The sequence below is a fragment of the Bos taurus genome, chromosome 2, assembly GCF_002263795.3.
Source record: "Bos taurus isolate L1 Dominette 01449 registration number 42190680 breed Hereford chromosome 2, ARS-UCD2.0, whole genome shotgun sequence".
In the NCBI taxonomy this organism is placed as follows: domain Eukaryota; kingdom Metazoa; phylum Chordata; class Mammalia; order Artiodactyla; family Bovidae; genus Bos; species Bos taurus.
The window spans coordinates 119,010,089-119,031,376 of NC_037329.1; the positions used below are offsets into that span (position 1 = coordinate 119,010,089).

General features: G+C 46.0%; 1 protein-coding gene across 6 annotated transcripts in view; it reads left to right on the top strand.

The window, feature by feature from the left end:
- ARMC9 (armadillo repeat containing 9) overlaps window positions 1-21,288 on the top strand; it is a 178,833-nt gene that overhangs the window by 42,773 nt on the left and 114,772 nt on the right. For all 6 annotated transcript variants that reach the window (XM_005202963.5, XM_005202964.5, XM_005202962.4 and 3 more), the window contains exons 10-14: window positions 7,082-7,116; window positions 10,493-10,604; window positions 13,645-13,737; window positions 18,858-18,948; window positions 20,884-21,007. In XM_005202963.5, the coding sequence (XP_005203020.1) occupies window positions 7,082-7,116; window positions 10,493-10,604; window positions 13,645-13,737; window positions 18,858-18,948; window positions 20,884-21,007 (455 nt within the window). The remainder of the gene's footprint in view (window positions 1-7,081; window positions 7,117-10,492; window positions 10,605-13,644; window positions 13,738-18,857; window positions 18,949-20,883; window positions 21,008-21,288) is intronic.

Here is a 21,288-nt window from a genome sequence, read left to right on the forward strand (position 1 = left end):
TATCTTTTTTTTTTTCCTTATCTTTTAGAATCTTAATTTGACAACAGTATGGTTCATTTAACCATTCCTCTGGTAGACATTGTCAGTTTTTTGCCATTTCTAACAGTGCAACATCTGTCTTTGTGTGCTGCAAACAGCATTTAAAAATGCCGTGGAATACCTTTCTCCTCTTAGCCACCTGTTTGCAGTGGGTAAGCTTGAATGCAGAGACACTCTCAAGGTGGACACCTGAGCACAGCCCCCTGGGTGAGTCCCAAAGCCCACCCAGTGGCACCTCTGGGTTTGTGATTCTTCAGATGGGAAAGTTTCCATTTAAATCCAACCTTATTGGAGAAAATGGCTTATTTAGAAATTAACCCTCCCTTTCTCACACAACTCCCAGTAGGCCCCACTGGAAGTATAAGAACTTCCCTGGTGATCCAGTAGCTAAGATTCTGCACTCCCAATGCAGGGGGTCTGGGTCCAACCCATGGTCAGGGAACTGGATCTCACACGCCACAAGTAAGAGTTCCCATGCCGCAAGTAAGAGTTTGCATGCTTCATCTGAGACCCAGTGCAGCCAAATAAATAAAATTAAAAAAAAAAGAAATGTAAGTTATAATACTTCCAGATCTGAATATACTAAATATATATAGTATTAATATTAAATATACTAAATTTAAATTTAGTATATTTAAATATACTAAAAGCATTAAATATACTAAAAGCTCAGGACATGTGACTCTTTGGAGGAATCTGCTTCCAAAATCACCCATCTTTGTTAGCAGTAACAACCTGCAGAGAGCTGGGGTGGTGGCCGTGACAGTGACCCTTTTGGGATGGGGCCTTGTGCAGTTGTTCAGGAAGCCTTGCTGTGATGCTGTTCCACGAAGGAGAGCATTTCCTGAAGCTTCCAGCAGGGGGTGCTGTGGCTCCCCCTGCCCTGCCTCCTGGCTTTGTGTCTGTCTGTTCAGGGTCTCCCTCTTTCTGTCCTGATTAAAGCAACATTTTCTGCCTGGTCTCAGTCTCAAAGCCCTTAAATCTCTGATGGCTCCTTCTCATGGGAGCTGGAGTGACCTTTTTGGTTGTGTCTTTTTTTTTTTTGGCCACAAATGGGATCTAGTTCCCTGACCAGGGATTGAATCTGCGCCCCCTGCATAAGATACCACAGAGTCTTAACCACTGGACTGGGCCAGGGAAGCTCCTGGCTGTGTCCTATTTATTTAGCCCAAAGGTTTCAGGAAGTATTTAGGTATGTACAGGAACCTGACCTTGTCACTCTACCTTGCGTAATAGCTGTCTGTCACTGCTTGCAGTCCAAAGTGCTCCGCGTGAGTCCTCAGCCCTCCATGATGTGATGCCTGTCCATCTATCCAGGCCCGACTCTGGTCACAGAAACCCCGAGGAGCCCCAGCATGCCCGCCCCTGGCCCCAGGTGCTCAGACACCTCCAGGCTATGGGGTGGAGGGACAGGGCCAAGGGCAGTGCCCTCAGCGACCTGGGGAGCCAGAGAGAACCCTTCCCGAGAGGCTCCTGGAAAACTCACTGGCACATTCGGACACTCGGGCACACCCACACCACACACACGCTTAGCTCTGTTTCCACATGTCATTCGCCCCATGCTCCATGGCAACGCTCCCCTCCTGCGGCCACAGCCCTGCCTTCTCGAGTTGTGCACCTCCTGTTAGAGGGTTGGCCATAGCAGCCACCCTTCCCCAGGTGGTGGGGACACCCCCTGGGTCTCTGGCTCCCATGGCCTCTCTGCCCGCTGGCCAACACACAGTCCCTCAAGTGTCCCTCTGTGGTTATTTAACGTCTCCTGACGATCATGCCCCGTGAGGTCTCTTGACAAGGGTCCTGCCTTTGTCTGCACTGCACAGGCGGCCGCTGCGTCAGCATTAGTCCTGTGTGAGCAGAGCCTGGGAAGCAGGGCTGGTCCTCTGCGGACCGGCCTGGTCCGAGGAGGTTTCGGGCCCCAAACAGGGCCTTCTTGTCCCTGGTACCCTTGCAGCTCTTTCTTCCTGACCCTCCCCTGACTGCGTCCTCTGGAACAGCAGTTTCCGAGATGTGTGCCCGTAAGCCAGCCCCACAGGTTGGCCCTATCCCCAGACAAAGCGTTGATGTCGCGAGTTTGAGACACACTTTGTCCTGAGGTTCACAGCCGCACACCGGCATCTGGAGAAGGCCCACGGTGAGGGACTGCTTACCCCATCCAACCCAGTGACTCTCCAGTCCCCATGACTAAGGGATACTTGCATCACCTCACACCTCATACCAGTTTCTCTAAATACACTTCCTGATGTCACGGGTCATTAGCAAAGCTCCTCATCCTGCCGCTGTCACCAAGAGCTGTCTCAGGCTCGTTTGGCCCCTCTACCGCGAGGGCCAGGCTCAGGTCCCTGGCCTGCAGGCTGAGAAGTGATGGAGGCGTAGCTCTGACCTGTCACTCTCAGCCCAGGTATCGATTTATCTCTCCCACGCCCAAGCGTTCCGGCCAGCCCTGCCCTTATCCTGGCACGGGAGAGGTGCTCAGAGACTAATGACAGGTTCAGCAACACGTTCCTACGTTCATTGTTCCTGCCTCTGCCTGGGCCCGGAAAGGGTTGCTGCACCTTCACACTGTGCTTCCCCAGCTGGGAAAGCACCGCCTGCCCGCGCCCAACGTCCACTGTGGGCTAGGACGCCGGTCTCTTTCCGGTGCCCCAGGCCTTGGGGGTGCTCGCCCTGACCACCCAGCGTAATGTACCAGACGTCACACACCGCCCACGTGGCCTGCAGTCGGGACCCTTAGCGAGGGGATGCTGTCTGGGCCCATCGTCCAGACTCAGAATCCAGTGTTTGCTCGAGAGGGGGATGATTCCAACTGATGATGGACTTGGGCCCTTTCTCTCCCAGCTTTCTCTCCCTGGGGCTTTCCTTCCTTGGCCAGACCACTGGATCTGTGTCCACCCCACCTGCCTGCAGAGCAGCGCCCGCAGCTGGTGGCGGTGACCTTTAGAAATCCCATCCAGTGTAAAGGCTGGTCAAGAGGTCAGAGCAAGACCCACCCACCCACCCACCCGAGGTGTTTGAGTATTCTTACTGACGCCTCCACGTCGGGGAAGGAAGTGGTCGTTGTCACCTGCAGTGAGCTCTCCATTCTGTGGGCAAGCTTCTACCAGGGTATCAATGTTAAAGGTCAACATCCCAGTGCATAACTTCAGCTCAGTGCCTCTCAGCTCCAGCACCCCCGTCAGTTCAGGGAGCTCAGGGTGGACGGGCAGAAAAAGGGGGGAAGTGAGGCTGACTTCCACGTGCTCTTCTTGGCGTCTGCACCCACTGGTATGATATTGTCCCCATCTTGCAGATTTGGTGCGGAGAGTTATTTGATCACTGATTCTTCCCACTGAATTGCAAGCTGTCTGAGAAGAGGGCCTTTGTCTTGCTCACCAGTATCAGCAGTGCCTCAGTTCAGTTCAGTTCAGTCGCTCAGTCGTGTCCGACTTTTTGCGACCCCATGAATCGCAGCACGCCAGGCCTCCCTGTCCATCACCATCTCCCGGAGTTCACTCAGACTCAGGTCCATTGAGTCAGTGATGCCATCCAGCCATCTCATCCTCTGTCATGCCCTTCTCCTCCTGCCCCCAATCCCTCCCAGCATCAGAGTCTTTTCTAATGAGTCAACTCTTTGCATGAGGTGGCCAAAGTACTGGAGTTTCAGCTTCAGCATCATTCCTTCCAAAGAAATCCCAGGGCTGATCTCCTTCAGAATGGACTGGTTGTATCTCCTTGCAGTCCAAGGGACTCTCAAGAGTCTTCTCCAACACCACAGTTCAAAAGCATCAATTCTTCGGCACTCAGGCTTCTTCACAGTCCAACTCTCACATCCATACATGACCACAGGAAAAACCATAGCCTTGACTAGACGGACCTTTGTTGGCAAAGTAATGTCTCTGCTTTTGAATATGCTATCTGCAGAGGCCTATTGGGTGAGCAATCAGTAGGGACTTAACGAAATACCTTAACCTCTCCTCTCTCATTAAGGGCGCGCTCAGCCATTCTTCCTACAGCTCTTCACCAGTTTGGGTGTTTTTTTTTTTTTTTTGGGTGTTGTTGTTTTCTTTTACTTGATTGGATAATAAAGGAGCTTCCCAGGTGGTGCTGGTGGTAAAGAACCTGCCTGCCAGTGCAAGAGACTCGGGAGACATGGGTTCGGTCCTTGGGTTGGGAAGATCCCATGGAGGAGGGCATGGCAACCCACTCCAGTATTCCTGCCTGGAGAATCCCATGGACAGAGGAGTCTGCAGCCTACAGTCCAGGGGGTCACAAAGAGTCCAAGACAACTGAAGCGACTTAGCACCCACGCACAGATAATAAAGTCTTGATATTATTTGACATACTGGCTTTTCTCATAAAAGGGTCAGTTATTATTACTTTTCAATTAATTTCTTCCTAGGACAAATAGAATGTTGTAGAATTTAGCAAAAGAGGAAAAGAATCAATTTTTGAAAGATAGAAAAGGTTTTCTTGGCTATGAAAAAAGGGGGTGTATGTAAGTGAATTTTATTTGTGGAAATATGAATTAGCCAATATCACTAATTTTAAAATATTTTTCTTTTGTGCATATATTATGCTAATATTTTACTATGGCTGTGTCCTTAACTGACTCATTCCAGGCTCCTTGATCCTCTTAGTGTGTTAGATGAGTAATTTAGATGACGTTTCCAACTTATTTTCTGAATTCCTTGCTACTTAAGCCAGTAACAGGAATAACAGGTAGTTTCTTTGATTAAGAAAAAAATGTCAAAGGTTTAAAAATAAAAAAGAAAAGGAAATTCCCTGGTGGCTCAGTGGTTAGGATGCCGCTTTCTTACTGACAAGTGCCAAGGGCCCAGGTTCAGTCCTAGTCAGGGAACTAAAATTCCACAAACCATGCAGTGTGGCCAAGGGAAAAAAAAAGTCGAAGAGTTAAAAAATGCAAAACGTACTTGGTCATGAGTCATTTAAAAGCAGGGCTTTCTGTCTTCGAGGTGAGAATTGAGAGGTCTGTAATACTTTGAAGGGAAATAGTTGACAACAGGGCTGATTTATTACAGGAGTTTGTTACATTTGTCAAGCATTCTGACACGGATTCTATTTTTTTTAATAATTTTATTTATTTATTTTTGGCTGTCCTGGGGCTTTGTTGCTGTTCGGGCTTTTCTCTAGTGTGGCGAGCGGGGACTACTCTCTAGTTGAGGGGTGTGGGCTTCTCTTGTTGCAGAGCATAGGCTTCAGTGGTTGTGGCATACAGGCTCAGCAGCTCTTCGGCATGTGGGATCTTCCCAGACCAGGGATCAAACCTGTGTGTCCTGCATTGGCAGGCAGATTCTTTACCACGGAGCCACCGAGGAAGCCCTAGAGTGCCCATTTTTGAAGATTTAAAATAAAACAAAAAACTTTTTTGGCCATGTGGTTTAGGGATCTTAGATCTTAGGGATTGAACCTGGGCCTTTGGCAATGAGAACACGGAGTCCTAACCACTGGACCACCAGAAAATTCCCTCAAGTGCCCCTTTAGGAAGTCAGTCTTGATTCATTCAATCAGCAAACGCTGACTGAGTGTCTCTGTGGTCCAGGCACCGTGCTTCGTGTTAGGGACACGAGGGTGCTATATCTCCAGCCTTTGTGGAAAGGACACAGAAGTGGCTGCAAAATAACCACCATTGAATATGATCAGCATGGATAAGGCTCTGTTAGAGGGTTGTGGTAACATAGAGGAAGCAGGGTACCAACGCCTGCCCCTTCTGGAAAGGCCCCCCAGACAGCTGAGACTTCCTCTCTTCTGCTCTACTTAGCTTTTCCCTCCTAGAGTTCTCTTCGACAAATTCCAAACATTCTATCACTCTCAGTTCAGTTACTCAGTCGTGTCTGACTCTTTCCTACCCCATGGATGGCAGCAACGCCAGGCCTCCCCGTACATCACCAACTCCCGAAGTTTACTCAAACCCATGTCCATAGAGTCAGTGATGCCATCCAACCATCTCATCCTCTGTCGTCCCTTCTCCTCCTGCCTTCAATCTTTCCCAGCATCAGGGTCTTTTCCAATGAGTCAGCTCTTCGCATCAGGTGGCTAAAGTATTGGAGTTTCAGCTTCAGCATCAGTCCTTCCAATGTATATTCAGGACTGATTTCCTTTAGGATGGACTGGTTGGATGTCCTTCAGTCCAAGGGACTCTCAAGAGTCTTCTCCAACACCACAGTTCAAAAGCATCAATTCTTCGGTGCTCAGCTTTCTTTATAGTCCAACTCTCACATCTGTACGTGATCACTGGAAAAACCATAGCTTTGACTATTACTTTACCTATAAATAATTCAGTGTACATCTCAAACAGATAAGGGCTTTAAAAAACAAACAAAACATAACCACAGTGCGAAATATAATTAACACTAAGTCCTTAGTATCATGTAATACCAGTGAGATTTTCACATTTCCCTTCTTTGCTCAAACGTCCTTTATGGTTGGTTTGAGTGCCATTCACAGCACTTGGTTGTTTGTCTATTGTAGTGCATGCTTAATATGGCAAAAAGAAAGCAAGAAGACAATAAATGGGACATGCCCATAAAGTAGGCTGTGATTTGGCCTATAGACAGAATCTTTAAATCCCCTTTAGGGAGTGGTATGGGAGGGGGCTTGTGAATTTTTCCTATAAACATTTCTATAGTGTTTGACTTGGTGCAAAGTGCATGTGTTATTTTCATATTCAAAGATAAAAATCTTAATAAAACCAGGATAATAAACTGATTTCCATTGCTTTTATTCTTTATGATGTCTTTGACCAGGCAGCTTTAAGTTCCTCCAAGAGCTTGGTCAGGGTGAACCCACCCGCGGTTTTATAGCGTGCTCTTTGGAGTGGAGTTTAGCAACAAGTTAAGGGTACGTAGCTTGGGAAATGCATCAGTAAGGTGTCACTGAACTTGAACTTGGGCTGATTTTTAAATTGAATCTGATTATGGTTGGAGAATCTGGTGGATAAAAAACTTTGCAAATCTGTTGTTTTTGTACCACCACAGTGACTGGGCGTTAGCACATTGCTGTCAGTGTTTTAACACAAAATCTGTTTCCTTCTGCCCCTCCCCCGCAGGCTTCAACCATGTTAAGAGCCTCCTTGGCACCCGTGTAAGTAACTGCTCTGAGGAACTGTTATTAAGGGGAATGGCTGTGGGTAAAAATGGAATTCCAAGTGCTTTTAATCAATTCTCGTTTTAACTGCCTAATTTAGATGAATTCCTTTACTTAGCTGGAGCTCCATGTAGGTATTAAAGGAAATACCAGTAATTATAAGTAATACTTATCAAATATGTTTGGAATAAAGATTTTTTTTAAGTCCCAAAAAATACTTATAAAAATGTCTTTTAAAGTTATTTCTATTTATGTTGGAAAGATAGCATCAAATGGAAAAAAATCATTGAATTTTTCCTATAATGTTTTATAGAGATCAATTTAATTTCCTGTCATAAGGCAGTCAACGGAGTGTTGCAGTGTTTACATTTCACGTTCTCTGCTGATTCACACCATGACCAGGGCCGCAGGGTGGGTCTGTGTTGTGCTGGAGCATTCCTGCCCAGGTCACTTAGGCTGTCCCCCAGGGGCGGGGGAGGGGGGGCTTCATCAGGCATGTGTGTTGCAGTAGCAAGGAAGTCAAGAACCTTTGGCGTGGACATGAGGATTAGGGTGGGTTCTGGTGACTCTGTGAGCCAGCCTTGGGTGGCGAGAAGTGGGGGATGCGGTGGGCTGGGTGCTGTGAGATTACACAGACACCTGCGCTTCATACAGCATTCCTCCTCCCTCCATCCTGCCTGAGCCCGACATGGACCCTGCACTTGGTTCACTTTGGTTGGTAGCTCTAGAATGTGGTGCTTATGAGCACAGACTATCAGCATTAAAACCCCCTTGGCCACAGACTCTGTGACCTTGGACCACTTTTATACCTCTCTATACCTCAGTTTCCTCAGGGACCCTGGGAGAGTGGCTGGACCACAGAAATGCCAGGTTGTTGAGCAACTTAGTTGGTAATATTGCCGTTGTTGTTCAGTCTCTTAAGTCATATCCAACTCTTTGCACCATGCAAGGCTTCCCTGTCCTTCACTATCTCCCAGAGCTCAGTCAAACTCATATCCACCAAGGCAGTGATGGCATCCAACTATCTCATCCTGTGTCGCCCCCTCTCCTCCTACCCTTAGTCTTTCCCAGTTGGCTCTTCGCATCAGGTGGCCAAAGTGTTGGAGATTTGGCATCAGCATCAGTCCATCATTGGCAAGTAAATATGGCCCAAATAGGACAGTTTTTCCTCTTTCCAGTAGAAGCTCCCCAGCTATGGAACATCATCAAACTTGGTTTTTAAAATGGAACTTTTTTTTGTCTAGAAAAAGCCTGTTTGAATTTAAATTTTTTTTTTTTTACTTTTGAAATAATTTCAGAGTTGCAAAACAGAGAATTCCCATATATCCTTCACCCAGATTCCCAGTGCTACTGTTTTACACCAGCCCAGTGTAGTTATCAAAATGAGAAGATTAATGCTGCCTCAGCACTGTCAGCTGACCCGCAGGCCTGACTCACACTTTACCGGTTGTTCCATCGTGTCCTTTCTGTGGACTGAGATTCACTCCAGGATCACACATGTTAGTCCTGTCACATCTTAGTTTCCTTTACTTCGAAATCCTTCTTCAGTCTTGGTCTTTTGTGGCCTTGACACTTTTGAAGAATACTGGCCAGCTATTTATAATTGTAATTTTTAAAATATTTGTATTACTTTTTAAACTCACAGTAGTATCTGCCTCTGGGAAAAAAGATCAAAATAATCAATGTGCCATGTACAGAGGTTTACCACTTGTTTGTTTTAAATTGAAGATGATCTTTCCCAAGAATGTTAACTGAGACCCCATTCGATGCCTCTTTTCTAGCTTTTTCTTCCGGGCACTGTAAGAGGATCTCATTTTGTCTTTTAAGAACTAACATTAAGGGAATTCCCTGGCAGTCCAGCAATTGGGACTCTGCACTTTGCAGCCAAGGGTGTGAGTTCCAACATGGTCGAGGAACTAAGATCCTGTAAGCCACATGGTGTGGCCAAAAAATAACCTAGCATGTAAATTTTTTCTATAATGTACGTAATACATGCTCATTATAGAAATTTTGACTCCACAGAAACATATGAAGAAGAAAATTTAAAGAACCCCCAATCCTACCTCCCAGAAATATTAACCCAGTTTTTACTCCACCCTTAAAAACAAATGAAACCCTACATCTTTAGTCTTTTTACTCAGTTCTCAATGAATCCTCATTGAATATTAATATTCTCTGCACAGTACTAGAAGACTCATATTTTGTTTAGTTTTTAGTCTTTTTGTTTTGAAATAATTACAGATGCACCTGAAGTTGAGACCCCAGTGGTGACATCTCATCTGGCTGTAGTAAAACACTCAAGTGAGGAAATTAACGTTGAGACAGTCCAGACATCATTCAGTTTTCAATTTTTCTGTACACTCCAATGTCCTTTTGTTCAACAAAACAAAATGTGAGGTTGCTTGTTTTAAAGACAAGGCATCTAAGATGGTTCCTTCCATTTCTGGTGAACCAAATGCAGCTGTCGGGTCGTCAACACCTTATAGATCTCTGAACAGAGAGCTGTCTGATTTGAAACCTGCCTTAGCCTGAGGTCTGACTCAGGTCCTCTCGAGGAGGGTTTGCAAATTGTCCTACTTACTACCCGCTTCACCGGCATGTCCCCACTGCCGCTTCCTGGCCACATCCTCCTACCTCCTGGAGGGTCATTGAGGTGCTCCTCATCTTCAGGGTTGTTTTCTGACCCCTGGTCTGTCCTTCGGGCTTCCCTGTGACTTAGCTGATAAAGAATCTGCCTGCAATATGGGAGACATGGGTTTGATCCCTGGATTAGGAAGATCCCCTGGAGAAGGGAAAAGCTACCCACTCCAGTATTCTGGCCTGGAGAATGCCATGGACTACAGTCCATGGGGTCACAAAGAGTTGGACACAACTGAGCAACTTTGACTTCACTATCCTTCGCATCCCCCCAAGCCTGTCCCTCAGGCTTGAGGGGGACAGGTTTTTAGGGAGGACCCTAGGGGCCTGCTGACACTAATAAGACTTTGGATTTTGCTCATAATCTTAGAACTTCGATGGGAAGTTAAGAGGTCTCCAAGGCTATTTCATCCCCATGGGGTGGAGCCCTGGTCTATTGTGCATGCAGTCATTTCCATAGCCATTAGGCAGACTCCTTGTTTTAGGAAAACTTTTATAGATCTTGGTACATAAACGAGAGGCAGAGCTGAGCCCGTTGAAGCTGGGATGGGGGCCTGGAACCCAGCCCTCTCAGTGGAGGCCTGGAGTTGATGCCAGGAGCACAGAGAGAGCAAGTGGACCCCTGCCCGTCCAGTCTGTCAGAGCCACTTGAGATGGGACGTCATGATACTCAGGAGGTATAATGAATGTGCCCTTGTGCCCTTTTCTTTCTCTTTGAACTTGTGTTGCTGAGCAGGAAACTGAAGGATGTCCCATTACTGCCCTCTTTGGATTATGAGAAACTGAAGAAGGATTTGATTTTGGGGAGTGACCGCTTGAAAGCCTTCTTGTTGCAGGCTCTACGCTGGGTACGTACCTTTTTCTTGAAGTGAAAAAAAAAAAAAGACCACGCTGGTTTTCTTGACTGGCTCCCTTGCTTGTATCTTTCAACCCATCTTCTCAAAATCTTTCTTCCTGCTGCCTGCTGATACCAAGAGCTAAAATTAAAAAACCAGCTTCTGATGATCACTGTGGTCTCTAAAAAAAAAAAAAAAAACAAACCCTTATATTGACATCATAGCTGCCATTACCCTCACTTGATGATCTGATACATGCAATTTCCAGGCCCTGAAGCCACCCTGTCCTCTGGCCCTTCCCTGGTTGTGAGCCAGACCCGCAGATGGTGGCGTTAGCATGTTAGAGCTCGGTGTCCCTCTCATACTGGCCCCCACAGAGACCTCTGGATTTAGGTATTCCCATGTAGCCACATCAAGAGAGAAAACTTACTAAGTCTTTAAGGAAAATAAAGCCTAAATAGCTGCTTTTCTGGGAATCCCCTGGGGGTCCCAGTGGTTAGGACTCCGTACTTCCACTACAGAGGGCACTGCTTCTGCCAAGGGGCAAGCAAAAAAAGAAAAAAAAAAAAAAGGCGTCATTAAAAAAATAAATGGAAACTTCCCTGGTGGTCCAGTGGCTAAGACTTTTCACTCCCAGTGCAGGGGGCCTGGGTTTGATTCCTAGTCAGGAAACTAGATCCCACATGCTGCAACTAAGACCCAGTTATGAATAAATGAATAAATAAAAATGAACAAGTAAATAAATAAAGGGTTGCTTTTCTTCCCAGTCTTCAGATTGATCACAGTTAAGGCAGTGATTCCCAAGTCTGTTGGTCTCAAACGTCTTGACAGGGTCAAAAATTACTGACTCCCAAGCCTTTGGTGTCAAACCTCTTGACATGGTAAAAAATTACTGAGGAACTCAAAGAGGTTTTGTGTGAATTTTTCTCTGCCAAAATTTATAGTATTAGCAGTTAAAACTGAGAAAATGTATATTTATTAATTCATTTAAAATGAACAATAATAGGACGTCCCTGGTGGTCCAGTGGTTAAGATACCACACTTCCGTTGCAGAGGGAGCAGGCTTGATTCCTGGTTGAGGAAATTAGAGCTCATATGCCGTGCACGTGGCATGACCAAAGAATAAAAATAAATAAATAAACACTAATAAACCGAGGACATAACATAAATACCATTTTTATGAAAAATAACTATTTTCCAAACTAAAAAATTTAGAAGTCTGACATTGTTTTGCATTTTTATACATTTCTTTAATGTCTGGCTTGATGGAGGACAGCTGAATTCTCATCTCTGCTTCTACATTGTCACAGTATCACACTTCATCTAGCCTCTGAGAAACTGATCATTAAAAAGACAAAACATATCTTAGTATTATTATAGAAATAATTGTGACCTTGTAGATCCCTCTGAAGGGACTCTGGGGACCCCCAGGGTTCCCCAGACTACACTTTGAGAACAACTGGTGCAAGCCAACACCAGTTCACTCCTTAACTGAACAGTCTACTCTGATTGACCCACAGTAGTGTCAGACATCTTCAGGGATCCCCACATTTTAGGCTATCTTGACATCAAAATGCCTTTGTGTCATTTCCCCATCTCTGGATAAAAATAGCTCTCCTCACGTGCACTCTGATGGCTGGTAGCACTTCCGGGAATGTGTTTTGGGGGAGCACTCTGCGTATGCATCCAGACTAGCAGGAAGAGTCCAGCGACCAGTCAGCATGTCTGCTCTGTCCAGTTGACTGGAGTGGGTGAGGCGACGAGAGTAACCTGCCTGGAGGTTTGCCACTGCTCTGGTTACCAGCCTCCCCGGGGCTCTTGGATTATCCACTGTGTTCTCGCTGTTGGTCTACGCTAGTGAGCCTCATGGTGAGACCTGGTGTTCCTTTGCTTACTGAATGACATTGTCATAGAACAAGCAGGAAAAACACACTGATCCTTATAAGATTCTGTCTGAGACCCCTCCAGCACCCTACCTCAGCCCCACCACACTAGCCCGGCAGAGGCCTCCAAACTCAACAGACGAGCGGTGGCCCCTAGGTGTGACCGTGAACAGCACGTGGGTGAGAAGACAGAGTGGCAGACTACCCAGAACTGAACGGTGCAGGTCCCCAGAGGTAGGTGTCAGAGAGACTGGACCCGCTGCGGCCAAGGAGAGAAAGTGAAAGTCCCTCAGTCATGTCCAGCTCTTTGCGACCCCACGGACTATACAGTCCATGGAATTGTTCAGGCCAGAATACTGGAGTGGGTAGCCTATCCCTTCTCCAGGGGATCTTCCCAACCCAGGGATCGAACCCAGGTCTCCTGCATTGCAGGTGGATTCTTTACTGGGTGAGCCACAAGGGAAGCCCAAGAATACTGGAGTGGGGAGCCTAATTCCTTCTCCAGCAGATCTTTCCCACCCAGGAATTGAACTGGGGTCTCCTGCACTGCAGGAGGATTCTTTACCAACTGAGCTATCAAGGAAGCCACCAAGGAGAGGGGCACTGGGAAAGAGAAGGGAAGGCAGTGCCAGGGGTGCCCCACACAGACATGCACGCACACACAGTATCCTCAGCGGTGCTGTGCAGGCCCCCATAGAATGAGTGTGCTTTGTGGGCCCGGCGCTCACTCACAGCCCTCCCCGTCGGGCACCTCCCTCAGCCGGACCACGCATCCCAGCCCCACACCACGCTCACACGTCCCCTGAAGCCTGAGAGTCTGCTGATCCTTCAAGGACCAACTCTTGAGCCACTTTCAGGGGAAAAAAAAAAAACACAAAACCCTCCGTGCATTGGGGAGCTCTCCCTTATCTGGTCCCTTGCAGTCCCATCATTTTCCACTTTCACTGCTCAGGAGCGTATGTGTGTTAGGTGACTCCTACATCACCCATTAGGAGGTTCGCTGTAATTTTTCATTCACTGATATGTCAGCTGGTTGACCAGCTGCCCAGCTGGGTGTTACTCTTTTGGTTTGGTGAAAGGCACGGTTACTGGTGCCACCTGTGATGAGAAAATGCCTTTTCCCCACATTCACACTTGGACCTCGCTACTCTTGTTTTTCTTCATCCTAGCGCTTGACCACATCACATCCTGGAGAGCAGAGGGAGACCGTCCTGCAGGCCTACATCAGCAACGACCTGTTGGACTGTCACAGCCACAGCCAGGTCGGTGGGAGACGGGCCAGCGCCCAGCCGGGGCCTGCCCTTCTGGGGAGGGTCTTAGAAGGAGGAGGCCCTTCGTTTCTATGCATGTCTTTAGCAGAGTGATCATATGTCAGCCTGGGGCTTCTGTTAGCTTCTGAGATCTGCTGTCCACCCTGGACTTTGGCCCACTTTTCACTTATAATGCAGAGTCCTAATAAATAAGCTAGTACTGCCTGATTCAACTCTGCATCTCTTTTCTTTTTTTTTCCTCAAAGTCTCTGCTCTTGCCCTCATGCCACTGCTTACCATGAGTCTGAAAACTCAGCAGGACTTAGAATGGGCAAGGTAAAGAAGCAGATTCCAGTTTTCATCTGGGCCTGACTTTTACACATGTCTTCCACACTATTTGTATAGAGCTTTGGACCAGATGGGTCTAATGGTGCATTGGGGGAAGTATGGGGTTTAAAAGGACATGAACTGGTCTCAGATCTCTGCCCCACCAACAGCTGGCTAACGCCCTTAAGCAAGTTTCTCGCCTCAGGGAGCTTTCCCACCACTGAGTCACCTGCCTTGGGAGGTTGTGGGATGGTTGTGCGAGGTCACATGGGGGATGGACGTGACTCAGCGCCCAATGCAGAGGGGTCCACAGTGGTGGTTCTCCTCCCCACCCCCAGCCCCTTCCACATTCTCAGCACCTGTTCCCACACCGGAGGAGCATCGAGAGCTTGGCTGTGGCCTACATGAGAGGATACCGTGTCTCATTATTTCACTTGCATCTTTATCTAGGATGCTCTAAAACCTTCATCTCCCTACTGTTAAGGGAGTGGAGTATCTGTACCTCTTTGAAACCTGATGAAACAGCCCCTCAAGGATGCTTGTCACACATGATGTGTTGTGTACACACGTGGCAACCCTGAAGGGTTTTGCATTTCTTCTTTGTACATAATCTTATTGCTCCCATGAAAGAGTTGTGTTAAGTATGAAAAATAGTCTCTCAAATTCTAGAGTTATTTTCTTTAACCTTTTTTTTTTTGTTGGTATTTGCAATGACATTCGGAGAAGGCAATGGCACCCCACTCCATTACTCTTGCCTGGAAAATCCCATGGACAGAGGAGCCTGGTAGGCTGCAGTCCATGGGGTTGCTAAAAGTCGGACACGACTGAGCAACTTCACTTTCACTTTTCCCTTTCCTGCACTGGAGAAGCAAATGGCAACCCACTCCAGTGTTCTTGCCTGGAGAATCCCAGGGATGGGGGGGCCTGGTTGGGCTGCCGTCTATGGGGTCGCGCAGAGTCGGACATGACTGAAGCGACTTAGCAGCAGCAGCAGCAGCAATGACATTGAATCTAGCTGAATTAGGCACTGAAGCAGCTGAATTATACTCTCCTGACTTATACACTCAAATCCAGTTGAATTGAATCAGAATTCAATACTGATTGTTTCTGAATTATGATATTTCATTGAATCTAAGATGCAGTTCCCCCTGCCTCACGCTAGCATCTATAAGAATAGCCGATGGCCTGTTACAGTTTAATTGGCAGTGCAGTTTTCTTTCTTGGTTGTGCATAAAAAAATACGTCCTCTAATAAAAAGTGTCTTAGATTTTATGATACATGATATTTGTCAAAAGGCTGTAATCTTTATAGCCACTGAAGATATCATATCTTCCTCAAGTCTTTTTTTTTATTGGTATGGCTTATTTATTTATTTACTTTTCAATAAGAAATGAGCTGGAGTTATCTTAAGATGTCAGAGAATCTGCAGAATGGGGAAACTCCTTGGGAAACATGGATGCCATGTCACCACGACACCAAAATAAATTGGGATATAAGTATTTGTCTCGCAGCTTGTTTATCCGTTTATGTATCAACAGACACTTGAGTTGCCTCTCCCTTTTGGCTATTGTGAATAATGCTGCTTTGAACATGGGTGTGCACATCCTCACTCTTGTCTTAATCAGTTCCTTATTTTTCTTTATAGTACCCTCATTTGCATATGTCCCCAGAATAATAGTGTTTGATTTGGGGTTTGCTGAGTATCAAGTACAAACCTTACTCTGCAAGGAATGGGTACTATTTCCAGGTTAGATGAAGGCACCTAGGGGAAGGTGACATGAACAAAATTGCTAGATTATAATTAGACATAGCTCCCCTGGGCTCTTATTGGTTCCTCTGGGGACATTGGTAGTTAGAATCAGGAGAGAGTCTGGGGAAGCACAGGGCATCTGGCAGGGCTGAAATGTAGCCCAGGCACTGGTTATCTGGCAGCAGTATGTATGGCCAAGGGGAATGGTGAGGCGCTCTAATTTGGGTTTTAAGCTCTCCTGGTCTGCTCATAGTTCTCAGGAGTTGATCACACTTCTGTCGGGTGAACAGACTTTCCACAGCTGGTCCACGCAGCAGGGTGTGGAAGGGGAGCTGAAACTTCACCAGCATGTGGGCAGGGCTGTCCAAGTGCACATGAGTCTGGGCTCACCAGTCCAGGTATGTCGCACTCTGCTTGCAAATGTGTTACATGGTGAGCTACTGTGGAACCCTGGCTGTATTTACCACAACTGCATAGTCTGTGTCCTAGCAGAAACATGCCTAAGTATAATCCCAACAGAAGTATGCCATATGTTCAACTGTAAGAGGTATAAGAATGTTCATAGCAACAGTATTTATAAGAACCAGAACATTGGCTATAACCAAATGTCCATCAGGAGTAGAATGGATAAGTCATCTGCGATATATTTTTAAGATGGGATATATTGAGCCATTGGGCCATTGGGCTTCCCTGGTGGCTCAGATGGTAAAGAATCTGCCTGCAATGCAGGAGGCCTGGGTTTGATCCCTGGGTGGGGAAGATTCCTTGGAGAAGGGAATGGACAGAGGAGCCTGGCAGGCTACAGTCCATGGGGTCACGAAGAGTCGGACATGACTGAGCAAATAGCACTTTCTTTCCCTTTCATGCATTGAGCCATGGGAGGGAGCATACAGCATACAACATGGATGAGTCTCACAAACATGATATTGAATGAGAAAAGTCAGATATAAAAGAATAAAGCATAGCCGGGGCTGGACCTGCTTGTCACAAGTGGAATGTCTCTCGCCGGCTCCTGGCAAAGCATGGCTTTATTTAATAAAAAATTTAAAACAGAACTAACCCACGATATAAGAAGCCAGGAGAGATGTTGCCCTTGGTTGAGATGAGGACCCTCGGAGGGCGTCTGGGATTTGGATAATCCGTTCCTTTGTTGTTGTTGTTCTGTTTCTTGATGTGACTGTCCATTAGCCACATGTCCACTCTGTGAAAACCTGTCAAGCTGTATACTCATGATCTGGGCAATGTTCTGATGGGTGTTATATTTCAATAAAATTTTTACCTAAACAAAGATGGCACAATGGCAGTAGGCATCTTGGGGGTGACAGCCTTCAGTATGCCACTCTCCTGAGTCAGTCATTCAGCCTGCACTGGTGGCCCTCCACCTCTGGGCCAAAGCTGCCTTCTGGAAATCTCTCTCCACCAAACATATATTGATTCCTTTCACCCCTTTCCTGAACTGGATCTCTGTTTCCAACATTCTATAATTGTCTTTTTGGTGGAGCACAGCCTTTAGTTAATAGCTTCTAGAGAAAGGATAGATTGGGGGAGTATATTTTTCGAGGCTGTGTACGTCTGAAAATACCTTTATTCTTTGTGTAGAGCTCTGGGTTGTAAATAATCATCCTTCAGAATTTTGAAGATATTGCTTCACTGCCTTTTAGGTTTCAATGTTGCTCTTGAAAAGTCCAAAGCCTTTCTAATTCCTGACCTTTTGTATGTGAACTGTTTTTGTTTTTCTTTCTAGAAGCATGTTGAGTCTTTTCCTTTTCACCAGTGTTAATGAATTTCCCATTGATGTCTTTCATGATATGTATTTAATTCATTTTGGGGGAGCACTTTTTGAGCCCTTTCAATCTGACAGCTGTAATTCTGGGAACTTTTCTCGAGTTATTTTGTTGATTTCTTCTCTTGTTTTCTCTGTTCATAGGCAGGTAGGTAAGGGTTTGGTTGCCAGTATTCTGGGAGCCAGCTAGGAGAGGAGGAGGGGGTGGCTGTTGAGCATTTATTCTGCTGCTTTGACGTGGAAGCTCTGCTCACCTGCATCTGGTGTTCTCCATCCAGAGACCTTCTGTGTGGCCCTCAAAAGAGAGCGTCCCAGGTGTGTGGTGTGGGGTGCACAGGAGGACACAGAGCAGGAGCAGCATGTGGGACTGAGCTACTGATCCTATAGCTTTCATTCCTTCTTGATTTTCCTCCAGTTCTGGTGACTTCTGAGAATTAAGTGATGTAAACCGGGTAATTCCTTCCTCATTGCCTGTTTGGCATTCTTGGGTCTGCTGAGTGTGTTATCATCCTGCATTCCTGATCCCAAAATTGTGTTGTCATGGTTTCTGGTGCTATCTTCTCTGTCCTGGAAAATATCTGTCTCCTTAAAAACTCCATTTACTGATGGTTTTATGGTGGTTTTGGAGGAGCAAAATTAGACGTGTGCTGGGTCATTCATTCTACCTGGAAAAACATCAGCAACAATAATAGCAAACAGCATTGCCTCCTTGGAGTCAGTCATCATTGTAAATGCTTTGAATACTTAACTCTTCTACTCTGGGCCTGAACAACTTTTTTTTAAATTTAATATAAATTTATTTATTTTAATTGGAGGCTAATTACTTTACAATATTGTATTGGTTTTGCCATACATTGACATGACTCCGCCACGGGTGTACATGTGTTCCCCATCCTGAACCCCTCTCCCACCTCCCTCCCCATCCCATCCCTCTGGGTCATCCCAGTGCACCAGCCCCGAGCATCCTGTATCATGCAAAAAACCTGGACTGGCGATTCATTTCACATATGATAATATACATGTTACAGTACCATGCTCCCAAATCATCCCACCCTCACCCTCTCCCACAGAGTCCAAAAGACTTGAACAACTTCCTTTTGCCAAGTCATAGAAAAGATCAGTTGGAAATCAAAACTGAATCACCTAATAAATTCACGCAGAGGGAGACTACAGCAGACCCTCAGAGCAGACACAGGCTTCTCTCTCACTTGTGTTTACCTCCATTGTTTTTCCTCGTTTGACGTTTTGATGTCCGCCCCCCACCCCACACAGAGGAGTGTGCTTCAGCTGCTGCAATCCAAGAGTGAGGTGGTACGGCAGTACACGGCCAGGCTCATCAATGCTTTCGCATCCCTAGCAGAAGGTAAGATGTCAGCTTTTCTTGTCAACTGGAAAAAAAAAAAGTTGAGGATTATGTTTTATTTGGCTGACAAAATGGACAAGCCAGAACACGGCATGTCAGATAGCTCTGAGAGACTGCTCCGAAGAGATGAGGGAGGAGCCGGGACATATAGGCCTTTTGGCAACAAAGACCTGGTAGCTGAAACTTCAAAAGATGACTGTTAAAGCCAGATCTCTTCAGGAATTCTTTCCTGGTGGCTCAGCAGTAAAGAATTCGCCTGCCAATGCAGGACACGTGGGTTTGATCCCTGGGTCAGTAAGATCCCCTGAAGAAGAAAATGACAACCCACTTTAGTATTCTTGCCTGGGAAATCCCAGGACAGAGAAGCCTGGAGGACTACAATCCTGGGGGCTGCAGAGTTGGACACAACTTAGAGACAAACATGTATGGGAAGATGCAGGAGTCTGGGCTCACTGAAGTCATTCCTTTGCTGTGCACCTCAGCTGTCTGGGGCCAGTGTCCCGCTTTTCTCCATCCTGAGCCCCCTCAGGGCTCACCGTCCAGGGTGGCTGTAGCGACTTGATGGCTCCAGCATCCCTTGTTTACTGATACAGCAGCAACATTTTCCTTTTTCATTGATATCTTCAAAGAGAAGAGCTAGGTCTTGTGGCTATGTTTTTCCCTGGGAAAAGAAACATTCCCCCCCAAGTTTCTTAGCAATGACATGTGTTTCCTTAATGTATTACTGTTAAATGCCTCTAAAGTCTTTTGTGAAAGTTAGCTGTTGTCAGAGCAAATTTTCATGGTTTCGGAGTTTATTTTGTCAGCCTCCAGTTTTGTTTTGTAAGCTTTCTGGTATCATAACGTAGTACTTTTTAGATTGCTCTCAAGATAGCGGGTAATGCATTCTCTGCCATTTTCTACTTAAGGCAAAATAAGGTTGTTGGAATAATTAAAGTGATTCCAATAAGCACTGTACCATTTCTTGTAAAAGACTAAGCCTCTTAAATCAAGATTTGAAAATTCCAAAACTAAAATGCCACCATAACAGAATTCAAAATGATTTTACAAAATGCCATTATCTTCAATAAATTCTCATTTGTTTGAGCTCTTTTTAACATGAATAAAGGGAGTTTTAGATTGTGACTATATGATACTCCAAAAATTTTCTCATTTGTTTGTTCTTCCATCCATTTAGCAAACATTTTATGATTAGCCAGCGTATGTGCCAGAGACCATTGATATAATATTGTTGAAATTTATGTCTGAAATTAATGTAATCTATATCAAGATACAAGTTTACCATAGGCTAATGACAATTCAAGGCTTATAATAGGGTCCCAAGTGTGGTTCCTAACTTCTCCAGGCCATTGGTATGTCCAGAAAGTACTACTTGGCTGCCTCTAATGTTAAGACTAAAGGGCTCATAAAACACAGATCCATCATCGCCTTGTGATTTGACTTTTGGGCTCAAGATCGTGGGTAAATAAAAGACAGTGCTCCCCACAAGAACACAGTGATGAATCATGTTCAGATGACAGAAAAAGTGGTTTTCTATTCATTAGTTGGTTGAATGAAACCAACTTGCAGATTAAATATGCTTTACTAAGTTTTCTAGAACATAAAACCACCTGCATTCTTGTTGTGTTTAGTCACTAAGTTGTGTCTGACTCTTTGCAACCCCACTAACTGTAGCCCGCCAGGCTCCCCTGTCCCTGGGATTTCCCAGGCAAGAATACTGGAGTGGGTTGCCATTTCCTTCTCCAGAGGATCTTTCCGACACAGGGATCAAACCCGCATCTCCTGCATTGGCAGGCAGATTCTTTACCACTGAGCCACCAAGGAATCCCAAACTCTACATGTGTTATATGCACAGTTTTCATAGAAAGTGGCTTCAGAGCAGAAACTTAACACAAGATGAATCTCTTACTTGTTCATCTCTTGTCATATTACCAGGTCGCCGCTACCTCGCCCAGAGCACAAAGGTGCTGCGGATGCTGGAGGAAAGGCTGAAGGAGGAAGACAAGGATGTCATCACCCGGGAGAATGTTCTTGGGGCCCTGCAGAAGTTCAGCCTCAGGTGCTGACCATGCAATAGGTCACGGTGGCTCCCATGAGATCACCTTGGGGGGTTCTTAGCCACTGTTCTGTGCTTATTTGTTCCCAGTGACAATCTAAGGGATGGGTGATATTTTTCAGTGAATACTTAGAAGAGATTGGGTGACTTTCCAACTAGAAAGCTTATCTTGAATCCCCTAAACCATCCTTTGTTGTTGTTGCTCAGTCGCTCAGTCATGTCTGACTCTGCAACCCCATGGACTGCAGCACACCAGGCTTCCCTGTCCTTCACCATCTCCTGGA